At 37.8% G+C, this 14726-nt stretch overlaps 1 protein-coding gene across 1 annotated transcript; it reads left to right on the top strand.

Annotated features, from left to right (window-relative positions):
• Positions 1-4402: 4402 nt before the first annotated feature.
• On the top strand, positions 4403-14095 carry LOC146317579 (multidrug and toxin extrusion protein 1-like). Its single transcript, XM_084731905.1, has 16 exons — positions 4403-4757; positions 5269-5370; positions 6378-6446; positions 6591-6739; positions 8148-8190; positions 8289-8333; positions 8422-8519; positions 8756-8853; positions 9011-9192; positions 9581-9689; positions 10902-10977; positions 11143-11212; positions 11291-11423; positions 11511-11605; positions 13320-13383; positions 13482-14095. Exons 1-16 carry the CDS (start codon positions 4563-4565, stop codon positions 13727-13729), a joined length of 1776 nt encoding a protein of 591 aa, XP_084588031.1. The 5' UTR covers positions 4403-4562; the 3' UTR covers positions 13730-14095.
• The last annotated feature ends 631 nt before the right edge of the window (positions 14096-14726 follow it).

The raw sequence follows: 14726 nt of genomic DNA, 5'->3' as shown, positions 1-14726 counted from the left end.
GGCAGAGAGGTTCAACTTAAACACACTGGTGCTGGAGAATGTGTGGAGGATATTTTTCAAACATTTCTCGGGTTTCTCTTTGCCATGTGTTGCATCAACCTGCTTCGAAAATCAGAGAAAATCTGGATTCTTAAGCATGCTTTAAGATCACATTCATCAGATTTTTATACTTTGAATTAGGGATGCAACCCTTTATTGAATATCGCAATAAAAATGGCTTGATACCGTACTGGACAGTGACGATATCTGCTATTACATGTTTATTTCATTTAATTATTTTTATTTTATGTTATAAAAGAACTGACTGCTGCTTTGTTTTTGTTTTGCAGCTGTACATAATTCAAACATTCATTGCCAGTGGTGGACTCAGGCAGACTGAGGGGCAGGGGCGAAGAAAATAAAAGGGGCACCAGCTGTATACGATGGGACGCCACGGTGCCGAAAGTCTGGTGAAACAGTAACAAACCTTGTGACATAAAGTACAACAACTATTACACCACTGTGGTAAAAACACACAGGGACCGAGCCATTTGTAAACGTACCAGAACATCCCTGGATGTCAAAAATACCCACGTTTCGTACTTTATTATATACTCGCGTTCATGATCAATAGGGACAATTAGCAATAAGTGGATCATAGAGACTCGCCTAAAAATTCTGATAAAATCCAACCTCAGACTCATGGAAGTGAACCCTAACCATAACTCTCCCATAAGGTGACCTCCCTGTTAAAAATTAACACTTCACATACTGGTAACGCCTGTTGTTGACTGTGACAAGCTCATGTTAATGCCACGTTGGCCCTGTGTGGGGTTGCTGCATCATGATTTTACCCCCTTGCCTCATTGCAAATTAGCTCACGTGAGGTTTGGAGCATTTTTACCTTTTCGGTCCCCATGCCTTTTTTTATTTTCAGGGATTTTCAGTTTCTATCTAATAGACCAGAACAAAGTTAGTTTCTTTCTGTCCTCTCAATAAAAAAGGCTCAATTTGTTCTTTGTTGAAACAGACTGAAACCATGTTTACTTTAAGTGTTGAAGCAGGAGGTAGCATAACTTTCCTCTCACACAAGAAATGACTCTGGGACCAGGGAGTTGTCAGGTCATAGTCACTCACATCATGGACTGTTTTTAAACCGTTTAGGTATGAGGACTTCATATTTTTCCCTTAGGGCTCCAAGTAAATTTTCTGTTCTCTCGCACATACTTGGGCTTACCCCAATTACTCCTTCTGGATACGCTGTGTGCCAGCTCCAGGATTTATCTGCATCAACCAGACAAAGAAGTAAAAAAAAAAAAAAAAAGAATAGTGGACACTGAGCACATCTTATCGTCCCTCACTGACCAAATCAGCATTATGTCTATCTTTTACAAACAAGTGTAGTCTTGCCTTTCAAGTGTTGTTAAAAATGGATGAAGAGGCTCTGAAGTGCCCTCTGGTTCCTATGAGATAACCGATTATTTATCCATAATGGTGGATTGGCAATAAAATAGAGAAGCCTGCAGACGAGAAAAGGCTCTGACTGGCTAAGTTTATGTAGAGAGTTACATTTGATTACAGTTCAGCAAGTGTGAAATGGAGGGATATGCATTAAGTTGACAGAAGGGCACTTGATGCAGCGAAGGCATAAGAACTTCCCTCTGTGAGCTGTTTGCAGAGAAGGAGGCAAGAATAGCCTCTCACAGGCAGACAGCACAACACCTATAAGGTGGGTTTGACAGAAAAAGCAACTCTTGTCCATGAAGATGAACGGCCGCTTGCACCACATAAATCATCTTGGTTTAACTTTTCCAGGTCAGGATCTCTCAACTCTTGTTCACACCACTGTACCCTCAGAGATAGATGGCACAAGTTAGTGTAATTCCAACGTAAGAGAGAAACATTTGCTGTAAATGACTTTTCAATAACAGATAATGAAAGAGGATGACTACTGTTATATGATCAGTGAATTTCTGATTACGTTCTGACATTAATGAACATTAAAATCTGTCGAAAATGGCGGTGTGATGCTACCATCTGCAGGAGGGAATATGACATTACTCACCTGCACAGTGAGCTTTGCATTTCTGTTTTTCTGCATTACGTCCAACCAGCCAAAAACTGAAGAACTATTGAGATATTTTGCTGAGGGACAAGTACCGATAAAACATTAAAAATACTCCACTGCATTACAAAGTGTCTGTTATAGGCCTAGTTAACTAAAACTAATATGAAAAAAACATTTCAAATAATCAAATTAAACTAAAAACAAGGCCTAAGAATAAATGAAAAGTATTTGGATTTATCAATACACAACACAGTTAGATTTATGCCATTTCAGAGACATGGTCGCTTCCCATTAGCCAACAGTTGTGTTATTTTGGACACCACATCAATGGAAGTTACACTGCAGTCAATATTACAAGTTCACCTGCTACAGAATGGGTGTAGAAATGTGCACACAAAATCACACAAAATTTGCCTTTCAAGCTGGACAAGTCTTAGTAGCCCTGCTGTATATTTTAATAAAGTTACAGATGAATACTTAAAAGACACACACTCATGGACTTCCAGACTCCATAAAAGACTAAACTGACATTATGGGTGTCGCATAACTTCATAATCCTAATTTCAGTTTCCTCTGTCATGGACAGACAGATCTCTATCCTAACTTCTTGTGCCGTGATTTAGTCATCAGTGTGAAAGTGAAATATTCACCGGAGCTGCCATCAGATTAACATCTGCACCCCTCCTCCACCTCATGGAGATGGTTTCTACACATATACATTACAAAGACTGATTGCTTTGGTTTCCCCAAAGTGCTTTGCACTGTGAGGTAAACTGTTGTGTGTGTGACCGTAACCTATTTGACCTGTTGAACGTTGACTAGACTGATTCAGAACCATTCATATTTAAAGTTTGTTGTATAAAAAGTTTTTATTGGTCACTAATTTAGCCTAAAGATGTGTAAATTTCCTCCGTTTTCTCTCTCCTCTTGCCTCTGTCTGCACTGCTCTCGCTGGACGCCTGCAGCTGCGCTCACACAGAACAAGCGCTCCCTCCTCCCTCTCCTGTGTCTCCTCTTCAGTACATCAAAACAGACTGCTCTGAAAACAGAAGTGACATTGCACCGCGTCGCACCACCAAACTTTAATAACACGCAAGTGTAGAATAGGTTTTGGGTTTTATAAGAATGATGAGAAACGCTGCTGCAAATCATTTAAGCAAAATGTGTCTGACAGCAGAGAACAGAGCCACGAGTCTGAGCCACAGAGACGTCATGTCACTGTGAGAGCAGGTCACACGGAGCATCACTTTTCCTCCACACTAATCAAAACCACAGCACTCTTCATATGAAACAGAGCAGCAGATCATCTTACTGCAAATATACTAATACTTTAAACAGTTTTAAAGTTTGTTCACAGATTCTCATTAAAGCTACAGTATCTCATTTACACATGAGACTCATAATAAGATGTTAACATCACTGTAATGTCTCCTTCTTTCTGTCTCTCCTGTTACTATATTTAGTAAAACTATCAGGATCAAAATGTAAAGATTCCCACATTGCATCGTCTTATATTGCATCATATCGTATCGTGTCAGAGCTGAATTGCATCGAACCGAATCATTGGCTATTTAAAAATTTATACTGTATTGTTGAAAATGTATCGAGAGACGTCTGGAATCGGTTTCAGTCAGTGAGTATATGTATCTTTGTTTCTGTTGAGTGCAGAAGGTTGATTTTTATTCTTCAGCAAGCCAAATCTATATGTAATCTCAGTAGTCCATTGCAGGATTAATTTTAAAAAGGAAATCAGATAGTCACACATGATGCCATTAGCAGCCATTAGCAGAAAGCAACAATCCTGTCACTGTTTCAGGGATTTATTTTCCCTATTACACTAAACGTTATCTCTGCATGTTCTCCTTCACTATCCTCTGCAGCTTAACAAAGTTAAATGTGTTATATAAAGTTGACCTACATCAGTTCAGTCTTTTGTTGTATTTGCTAAAATTTGGAAATAGCTAATTTCACTTTGAATCTTCACATTGGAGGATATTGTGAAAATTATTGTTCCGTAAATATATTAAGGTTTAAATTAGATTAGACCATCTTAAAATCTCTCTTCTTTGCCTTTTTTGGTCATTAATAATTTAAATGATTTGTACCAACCTGATACTGTATTTTTAAAATGAAAAATTGTGGGGGTTTTTCAAGGGAAGGGTCCAAATATTAAATATTAAATAAAAACAGATAATGCTGGGAAGGGTTGTCCAATGGAAAAAGATTACATAACCCCATTAATTTTCTTACAGGCCCTAAATGTTATCAAATCGAAATCAGTAACCTTAGAACTCAATAGTGAGAGCATAAATAGAACATCAAGAATGAAATTAGACCTAGGGGACTGAATCATCTGAATTCCTCTTGCTGGAGAAGTGGGAGGAGAGCGTTGCCGCCCATTTCACCTGAGAGGTCAGTTCAGCTCTCGAGATCACCAGAAGACTCAGCTGAGGGAGATGTTAAAGCAGAGCCGAGTGGCAAAAGAGATTTCGTCTGCCCAGTGTTCAATCTAGATATGGAAGATTTAGGACTAAAATTTGTCAACGGACGTGGAATGATCAGTCGGTGTGAGGACGACCATGTTCCTACAGCTATTCACAGAGTTACGTTATGTACTTACTGTACAAAGTGTCTGAAATGCACCAAGAACTGGCTCCCACTGGACTACAAAAATGAGACAATCCAACTTCTTAAACTAGCAGGGCCTGTGGTAAGTGTGGGTTTTCAGACACCTCGTTACAAAAACGTATGCTTTATTTCTTGTGTTTTGTCCAAGAGTTGTGATCCCAGTCCTCTAAAATAAAGTAGAAATTTAGTTTTTTTTCCCTACTTTTTGTGTTTGTTTAGTTTAACTTCCACACTGGCAAAATATTTGTTGAACATTTAATTCCACATTTCCTCACACTATATTATATGTCAACAAAACTGAGACAAACTCTTTGTCCTTGATCTGAATGGAGGTGCCATCGGACCCAATAAGTTCTCCATATGTTGTTGTACTTTTTCCCAAAATGGGTGTACAAGTTTAAATTGTCAGAGTGAAAGAAATATTTTTGTTTTTGTCTAACATTTGATCAACAGGCTCATCCTGTGGTGCTTAGAAAGTAAAGTAAAATAAGACAGAGGTTGCATCAACAATCATGCTGTGGTGGTTTATTCTCAATTAAGCAAATAGCTTCTGTACTTGTGACTGAAAGTTTTTTATCTTTCTTGTATTTCAGTTCATTTCACAATTGATGATCTTTCTCATCAATTTCATCAGCACAGTCTTCTGTGGTCACCTGGGGGAAACTGAGCTCGCAAGTGTCTCATTGGCAACAGCGGTGAGAAAACACAAATTTACAGCTGTTTGCAGCGGCAGCTTACTGTTACCTTTTTTAAGTTGCTCTTTGTTTAAACACAGAACTCATTCTCCTACAGTATCTGTTTGTGTTCCACTTGAAAACTACGAACTTCCTTATGTAAAAGAAGACCACAATTTAAAAATACCCTAGAAGAAGTATCACTCAAAACCTTTACTTTTTTCATTCAAAAATGTAACTAAGTACATTAAAACATACTTACTTGTTCAGTTAAATGTGGTCTGTCATTGTTAGACTATTATAATTATTACTGATGCACTAACATGTAAGCTGTGTTTCATGATTGTAGCTGGTTGCAATAAATCTAATTTTTACAATTTACACTTTTTTATACTGTTGTAGGGTTGTAGGTATTTTCATGGTTGCCTAAGGGGAAGACATTTACATTTTCTGTGTCTGATGTTACACATTTAAACGCGTTTTTCTCCATTTCATTAGTCTTCACAATTGGAAAAAAAAAATTATGTACAAATATACAGGAAAAATTACCTCTGTGCTCCTAGATTATAAGGGACTTGTTTTAAATAAACAAAATAGTTGCATATAACAGATTTTTTTTATTAATTTTGACTCCTAATTTGGGCTAATTATCCTCTCTGTCATTTGAAGAAATTAATAGATTTTTTTTTTCACATTTATAAATGATCAACTGGCAACACTGAAGTTGTTAAAGGGCTGATTTTTACCTATGGGCCTCCAATTGAATAAGTCTGATAACTGGCATCAAATAACATAATCATGATCACAGGCCCTCTGACGTCAAAAACCCCTACTAGTATTTCTCCGCATAGAGAAGAGTTAAAAGTGCTGTTACTCCCTTTGAAATATAATGGAATAACAGTATGACGTATTGTAGTAAGTACAGTACTTGAGTAAATGTACTTAGTTACTTTCCACCACTGCCATTACAACATGAATGAGATTAATGGTGAAGTTTGTCTGTGTCTTTGTGTGTGTTTTGGATGCAGGTTATTAATGTGACTGGTTTTGCAGTTGGCACTGGGTTGGCATCGGCCTGTGACACACTTATATCCCAGGTACAACTTTTTGGTCAGTGTTCATTTTTCCATTCAAAGCCCAGCCCATTACTGTGTCTTCTTGAGGGATCGTGTTCCAGTTTGGTAGCTCCTTTCTTACAGTATTCATGCGCACATGTCCAATTTGTCTTCTGTTTTGTGTAGACTTATGGGGGTGGAAACCTAAAGCGTGTGGGAGTCATTCTCCAAAGAGGCGTTTTGATTCTGCTCCTGGCCTGCTTCCCCTGCTGGGCTATCCTCATTAACACAGAGCCCATCCTGCTGGCTGTCAAACAAAACCCAGAGGTTGCACGGTCAGTGTCCGTTTACCATTAAAATACACATTCACTGCCTGTCCAACAACGGTGTGTAATGAGGTGACAGGGCCAGATTAACCTCCTAGGGAGCTCAGGTGTAAAAATAAGATGTATAATGCCCACATTCCTACCACTGTTTGTGTAAGCTGTATTAGCAAGTAATTACCAGCACAAAATATTACTTAGGAATATGTACAAGCACAATACAAATAGAAAAAGTAAAGGCCTTAAAGTGATAGTGAAGATTATTTGAAGTGGTACTATATAACTTTATGAAGCTAAGCAATGTACTGCTGTGGATGCAGTCAGCAGAAAAATATATTTAGCCACTTAAAGGAGACATCTGTACTGTAATAAATCAGAAAATGATCATGATATGTCATCAAAGATTAAGGAAACATGATAACAACGCTCCAGCCACGTGTCCACGTGAGCCAGAATAAGTTTTTGTTTCCCTGTTTCACATTATTAAACTTAAAATTAATTCCGAATGTTTGTCAAATGAGTAAAGAGTCTGTTTCTTAGTGGTAAGAAATCATCAATAATCTTGTAGAAGGAGTAGATGTTCATAATGGTTAAATTAAGCAATATGTTAATGGAGTCTGGTAGGGAGTGAGACAGGCAGCCACTGAACTCCAACTCCAGTGTGAGTGTGTATTTTTAGAGCAGTGGGATTTAGTTTTCAGGATAACGGGCTTAACTTTATACTGACAGACAAATGAAAGTTATTAACAGCTGATCAACTTATAGTCAAGGACTCATAATCGCTTTTTATTATCAATTTCTGATGTTACACACGCCCTGTGCAAACTATGCTTTTAAAGCACCAAACTAAAAAATAAACACAAACGAACTAACAGGTTGAGGCAATGGTAGACCAGCAACTCCTGTGTTCTACAAGGTAAAATTGCTGATTTCATCCATGGAGTCTGGTTGCGTTTGAGAAATTGATATTTGGTTTATTTAAAAACGGTTTCTCATCAGATAAGGTGGAGTGACAGAAAAGTAAGGCAGTGAACCTATTCAAAATATAGCAAACACTAAAATCGATATTTATTTTTTTAAGTGGGCCTACTTTAAGTGGCTAAAATAAGTTTTGTTGCTGACTGTGTGTTATTCCTTTGCTTCCATGCTGGTGCCCCTCTCTACTTCTCCAAACAGGAGGTGTGTCGACAGGCACCCACTGTGGGTGATACACTAACAATATATCCTGTGTACAACCCCCCCTTTTCAAATAATTTGAACTGTCCTTTTAATATTAGATTTTAATCTGTACACGAAAAGGTGTTTAATTGCTTAGGACTTTCCAAGAAGCCTTTTTACGAGTGAACATTTGCATGTGCATATTTTCAGAATCATGATTTTAGTTTCACATTTAATACTTCTGTTCGTTTGCTGCACACAGACTCTCCCAGCTGTACGTGAACATCTTCATGCCCGCTCTGCCAGTGAGTTCAGTCTACACTAAGACACAATATTACCGTCCTTTCCCCATTTCTTCGTATTTTTAAGCTTGATTTACGCCAATTCATCATCCTGTCTGCAGGCTGCTTTCATGTACCAGCTGCAGGGGAGATATCTGCAGAACCAGGTACAGTCCACATCAGCAGTAACACAATGAGAGCTGAAGAACTGCTATTAAGGTCAACACTGAATCCAAGTTGTGCTTGAATTGGCAGGGTATAATCTGGCCTCAGGTGATAACTGGAGTCATTGGGAATGTTATTAATGCGCTTATCAACTGCCTCTTCCTCTACGCGCTGGATCTGGGTGTAGTGTAAGTGTGCCCACCGCCAAAATAAACTATATATCAGAAATAGAGGTAGTCATTATCATTGTGTGTATACTTAAGCACTGATAGTGTTTTTTATACTGCTTGTACTTTGTAACGAGTTACTGTGCAGCAGACCGCAAACATTTTCTTTTACGTGTATCTCAGCCTTTCATTCACAGTCAAGTTTCACATATTAGGATTTATGATGGCCTGTTCTTTTTAACTCTTCTGAATTACAGTGGATCTGCAGCAGCAAATGCCATCTCACAGGCATCTTTGGCTCTCATCTTGTACCTTTTCATTCTTTGGAAGGGGTTACACAAGGAAACATGGTCTGGTGAGTAAAGATTATGACCACTGTTAGGATGATTTAAAAAAAAATGCAGGATACGATCTTTGGAAAATAGGAGCTCCTGACTATAAAGTTAAGAATTTGTTCCGATACAAAATGTGGATCTACATATTCTTAACTTGTGAAACTCTGCCCCCTACAGGCTGGTCACTGGACTGTCTGCATGAATGGGGCCAGTTCACTCAGGTGGCCATTCCCAGCATGTTTATGCTCTGTCTGGAGTGGTGGACTTTTGAAATCGGAGGAGTGTTTGCTGGTATGATCAGTGAAGTGGAGCTGGGAGCTCAGTCAATTGTTCATCAAATGGTCACTATTGCATACATGGTAATTCAACTGATGTAACTCAGACTGCAGATTGTTTTTGTACCACTGGTGTGTGTTTATTCCTCCAATCCTTTTTTCCCTTTAATTTCTAAACCTTGTTCGAAGATGCTGCACAAATGTAATATACTTCTGCCGGCAGAAAGGGCAGCTGTAACTGGTAATGCTAAAAATTGCTCTGACAATTGGATCATTTGACAATACCTCAGTTGTATATACTGTAAAAGTTTGAGTTTTCCCATCCCTTCATAAACTTTTTAAGACAATTTACTGTCACAACTTTTGCAGATGATCCAGATGTATGTAGGAAGCATCTGATCCAAGTATTACTGTAATTACAGTTTGAAATGGTTCCTTTTAAATATTCTGCATCCCTGTCTTCATCCCACAGTTCCCCATGGCCTTTGGGGTAGCTGCCAGTGTGCGGGTTGGGAATGCTCTTGGCGCTGGGAATGTTGAACAGGCCACGGCATCTGGCAAGGTCTCCGTCATCTCTGCATGTAAGAACAAATACGTCCATGCAGGCAACTTCTTCTTCTTCTTTATATTTTTATATATTTTCTACTTATTTATATTTATTGGTACTTAATGGGTACTTACTGGTATAAACACTCATTTCCCAACACAGAGGCAAATTCTAAACCCTAACACAGATGTGTCAAACTTACGGCCCGTGGGCCAGAACCAGTCCGGCCCACTGGATGGCTTTGCAAATTGTTAAAATTGCAGAGAAGTTGTTAATTACAATTTTTCAATAAAATGCACAGCTATTATTGATTTTGGGTTATTGATGATGACAGATGAAGGCTACGACGTTTCAGGAGGCTTTCCCACCCAGACCAGACTACAGTCTTCAAAGATATTGAACAATGTGCAAAATATTGTTAACCAGCAGCTTCAGCACTAAAGAATCTGCATCTGGTGAAAAGCTGTTTGAATCATCCATCCATTGTCTGTAACCGCTTATCCTGATGTGTCGCATTTGAATCATAAAAAAGTAAAATACTCTACTTCTTGTTCCCAAATACATGAGACTAAACATGTTGTGCCTTTGAAGATCCACTGTGATCTGTATAATGTAATGTATAATGTAATGTATAATGTAATGGCAGTGGAACTAACTGAACCTGGAAACTCTAAGACTTTGTCTCAATTGCTTGCACTTGAAATACCTCTTTACACTTAAAAAAAAAAAACTGAAAATTTGGAGGTGATATTTATCAGTTTATCATGCAATAGTTAGTTAGTTAGTTAGTCTCTGAGCTGAGCTATAAAACAAATATTATATGTATTTGTATTAAAGGGACACAAAGGTCAGTTTACTTCTCATGACAAGTACTCTTGAGCTATGAAAATAATTGTATCACGTCGTCTGTGGCTTTGTAGAGAGTCTGAAAAAGATGGTTGAAGGAGTTGCGTAATGGGAAGTGTAGGATCCAGAGTCAATGTGTGGATATTTCAGCCTCTGATCCTTTTGACATTCTGTCTCGTGTGAATACCATAACTTTGTAAATATGTAAATACTAAATGTAAATACTAAATTTCTGGAGTGTCCCTTTAAATATTAAACATATACGTATGCACAAAGAACTCTTTCTTCCCTTTCAAAATTTACTTCACTTATATACATTTAAATGCAAATAATTTTTTAATAAATAAATTGCCCAGATTTGTTTACAGCTGTATCTGTGTTCTTCATGTGTTCAACCCAGTTGCAGTCTCCTGCATTGTTGGAATTATTTATGGATCATCCAAGGATGTGATTGGTTACATCTTTACAACAGAGAAGTGAGTATGGACTACTGAGTGCATTCTTGTCAACTATTCATAAAATTATTTTCCAAGTCTCTAACACAGTTTTTTGTGAGTAGCAAAAATGGAACTACCACTAAATCTCACAGTGCAAATTATGGATGTCTGTTCTGAATGTTAATCTTTGTTTCCATCTTTTAGAGAAATTGTTTGGCGGGTTGCTGATACTATAATCATATATGCGTTCTTCCATCCTGCAGATACCGTAGCGGTAAGTGAGTGGTTTGGAGAAATTATTATCATATCAAAGCTAAGCACAGAACCTGATGACTGTGTTTGATGTGTGCAGGGTGTGACGGGGGGCATTTTACGAGGAATAGGGAAGCAGAGAATCGGAGCCGTCTGTAACTTGGTGGGATATTACTGCATCGGCATTCCCGTTGGACTGGCCCTGATGTTTGTTGCCAAAATGGGCATCGTAGGTGAGGCCAGCAGAGCTATCGACGCCGCCGTGTAACTGTGGATTCTTGTTTGAAGTGAGTTTGATTGATTTGTCTTCTCTGTTGCAGGACTGTGGTTGGGGATTGTTGTTTGCATCACTCTACAGGGCACATTCTTTATCATTGTCTTGTGGAAACTAAATTGGAGAAAGGTAGCTGATGAGGTGAGTGAGAAGTAATATAAGTGTTTTAACGTGCAACATACAGAAAAATTTGAAGCAGGATTGGTAGAAATTTGAAAAAAAAAAGTAATATTTTGCTTTTCTTTATCTCAGACTAAAATTTAATAAACCAACAAAGTTTTAAGTCACACTAAACCAAATTTATCAAAGTGGAACACCCCAAAATCAAAAATACATATTTTTACTCTGGCTTGTAGTGCTACTTATCCATCTTTGTTGGTATGAGTTGGCAAGTTTTGATCGTATCAGCCTTAGATATATCTGCCTTCTCTCCAGTATAATAAAACTAAATGGCATTAGGCTCACAATGCTCAAAGAGACAAAAAAAAAAAATACATTTGAACATCTCAAGAACAAAATCTTTCTCCAGAAATCATGACCTACTTATTTAAGATAATCCACAGTCACTGTTGTGAGCGGTTTGATGAGGAACTACTTTCTTTCTACGATAGCAAGAGTAGTGCTTTCATGAAATTTCTGGAAAGAGACACTGCTTTTGAATGCTTTCAAATGTTACTTTTTTGGTGCTTTAAGCACCACAAGCCGAGTGCCATTTAGTCACATTATATTAGGCAGACATCTCTACAGCTGATATCTCCCAAATTTGGCAACTCACACCAAAACGACCTAGATTGATAAATAGCAGAGGAAATATATGTATTCTTGATTTTTCGCCCTGTGAAAATTAATTTCTCCCGAGGCTCTGCAGAAAAATTCCTTTAAAGTCTGAGAAAATAACATTTGTGATTACCTCAGCTTGGGTTTGGTGACATATTTAATACAGAACCTGCTCTACAAAATGAAGGTGTGGAGATTGAAAAATATTTACTAAAAAAAATATTTTAAAAAAAATGCAAGCAGTTGGCTGAGTTTTGCTTTGATGGTAGTTTGCAGTCAGTTATGTGCAGCAAGAATAATTTGTAGTAATGAGGCTAAAATCTACAGAGTGACACACCAGTGTCAGTAACCTTTTGCACACACTCCCTGGTATTTTCTGCCCTCTACAGTCACAAGTAAGAAATTACACTGAATGACACTAAAGGGAAAATTCACCACTTTTCACATGGATGTCTATGCAATGCAATGCATCCTGGTACATGTAGACGCTGCTGGCACAGCTATACAAGAAGGAGAACTAAGCTTTCTTGGTCAGTATCACTGCTGTCACCGAGGAATTTGTTACTTCACTTCACTATATTTTAGAACATTATGTTTTTTGTTTTTGTTTCAACTTTTATAGACAGAATTTTTCTTTTTTTTTTTTTTTTTTTACACCTTTTCTTAATTCAATTTGTTGTATTTTCATTTTTTTTTATTCATAGTTATTTATAATTATTTTAAAAAAGACCAGTAAAGTTTAATGTTTCAGTGCCCTGATGTCATTTTGGATTTTTTTTATATATAGATAAAGAATATCAGCTGTTATATCAATAGCAGATTTTTTTTAAACTTCCTTATATCTGTATTGGCCCCAAAATCCAGTCTCAGTTGGGCCCAACTACATTTACCATCAACATTGATTGACATACACATGAAAAGAGGTGAATTTGCCCCTAAAAATAAATCACATGATCTCGTAATTGCTACACAAAAAGAAGACTGCACTAATTTCAGTATGTTCAGTATGTGTATGTGTGTGACTGTAGATGGACAGTATGTGTTTGATTCATATTCTGTCAAAACTGTGTATGAGCAGGCGATGGTGAGAGCAGGAGTCCAGGTCACAGAAAAGAAAGAAGAGATGGCAATGGAAAGGAAGGGTAAAACACTCACTTCACTTTCTGGTTTCACTGCATGTCCTCCAGGTGCACACCTGTGCACAGTCGAGTAACACTGACCCCTCTCCCTCTCTGATTAGAACACGCCCTCACAGCTTGGCGTGAGTCCCAGGTCAACATCATTTCATCTAACGTCCTAATCTACGAGAGGGACTCGGACCTGCAGGTGCTCGGTCCGGCCTGTGATGAGACGGTTGAAGCCGCAGCGCCTCAGCCTCTGACGGTCAGACAGCTGGTGGTGCGTCGGGGCCTGACTGTGCTGTTCATGGTGCTCATCCTCGCAGCCGGGATATTCACCAGTAAAATGCTTCTCAAACTGCTCAAATGACAGATGCTATGCTGACTGCTGGCTGACCCACAACTGTGAGGGTGCTTAAAGTGCTGCATCATTTTGTGACACAGTTGACAAAGTAGTAGGTTGACAATGATTGTCTTTTTTTTCAGATTCCACAAAGTAATATGTTATTTCTTTCCCTCTGCTATAAAACTCGACATCTCATTATGCAGGTCCGCCTGTAGATTGTCATGTAGTTTGAGTTTGATGTGTGTGAAAACAAAAAAGCGTATTGACGTATTACTTACAATATTTGTTCATATGTTGTCCAATTAATATACCCTACACTCTGTCTGTTGAATTCCCATAAATTGCAAGCCTATAACTTGAACTTAAATAAAATAAGCATTTCTTACTGTAGACCTGCTTGTAGAAGTTGCTGAAAATACAACTGTACAACAATTCATAATTTTGTGTGTTGCTGTTTTCATTTTTTCTTATGGTTATATTTTCTTTAAAAAGTCTCCTTAAATGTGAAAATCTGTGACGTTTTGGCTGATATTTAAATATATAAGTATATGTGATAAAATTGACTATTTAGGTATCATTTTTGATTACTTGCACTGTAAAACGTCAAACAAAAAAATGTGAAAGTGCTCAGTGTAGGGTCTTTAAACTGATTCATCCAGGTGGAAAACCAAAAGATGTATATAAAAAGCAGAGAAAAGCAACAAATCCTCACATTATTGTTAGATATAAGACTTAAATGCTTAATCAATTATTGTCAAAAGTTAAAGACAATAATTACTGTCAATGTCATTTTTTAACTCGTTGCATCAGCACTAAAAAAATTATGTCTAATGCACATTTCTACTTCTTGTTTAATGCTGTATGTGGTGTGGAGGAATTTTTGTGCCGAAAAAATGCAAAGAAAATGTTACATTATGCCATTATATAAACACTTATACATTTACACACTACCTTTGTTAATCCCTCAGGTGAAACTGGGGTGTAACAGCCGCACAGCCAGAACTACAGACACATACCAGTA

This window comes from Lutjanus erythropterus, chromosome 12, assembly GCF_056507025.1.
Source record: "Lutjanus erythropterus isolate fLutEry1 chromosome 12, fLutEry1.hap2, whole genome shotgun sequence".
NCBI lineage: Eukaryota > Metazoa > Chordata > Actinopteri > Lutjaniformes > Lutjanidae > Lutjanus > Lutjanus erythropterus.
This window is presented reverse-complemented; position numbering and strand designations above follow the sequence as displayed.

What these genes read in the sequence shown, in the direction of transcription:
- LOC146317579 (XM_084731905.1), top strand. Translation starts at nt 4,563, where the DNA reads ATGGAAGATTTAGGACTAAAATTTGTCAACGGACGTGGAATGATCAGT. An exon ending in TTAAACTAGCAGGGCCTGTG is followed by an intron (nt 4,758 to 5,268) that starts GTAAGTGTGGGT and finishes CTTGTATTTCAG; the next exon opens with TTCATTTCACAATTGATGAT. An exon ending in GGAGAAAGGTAGCTGATGAG is followed by an intron (nt 11,606 to 13,319) that starts GTGAGTGAGAAG and finishes GTGTATGAGCAG; the next exon opens with GCGATGGTGAGAGCAGGAGT.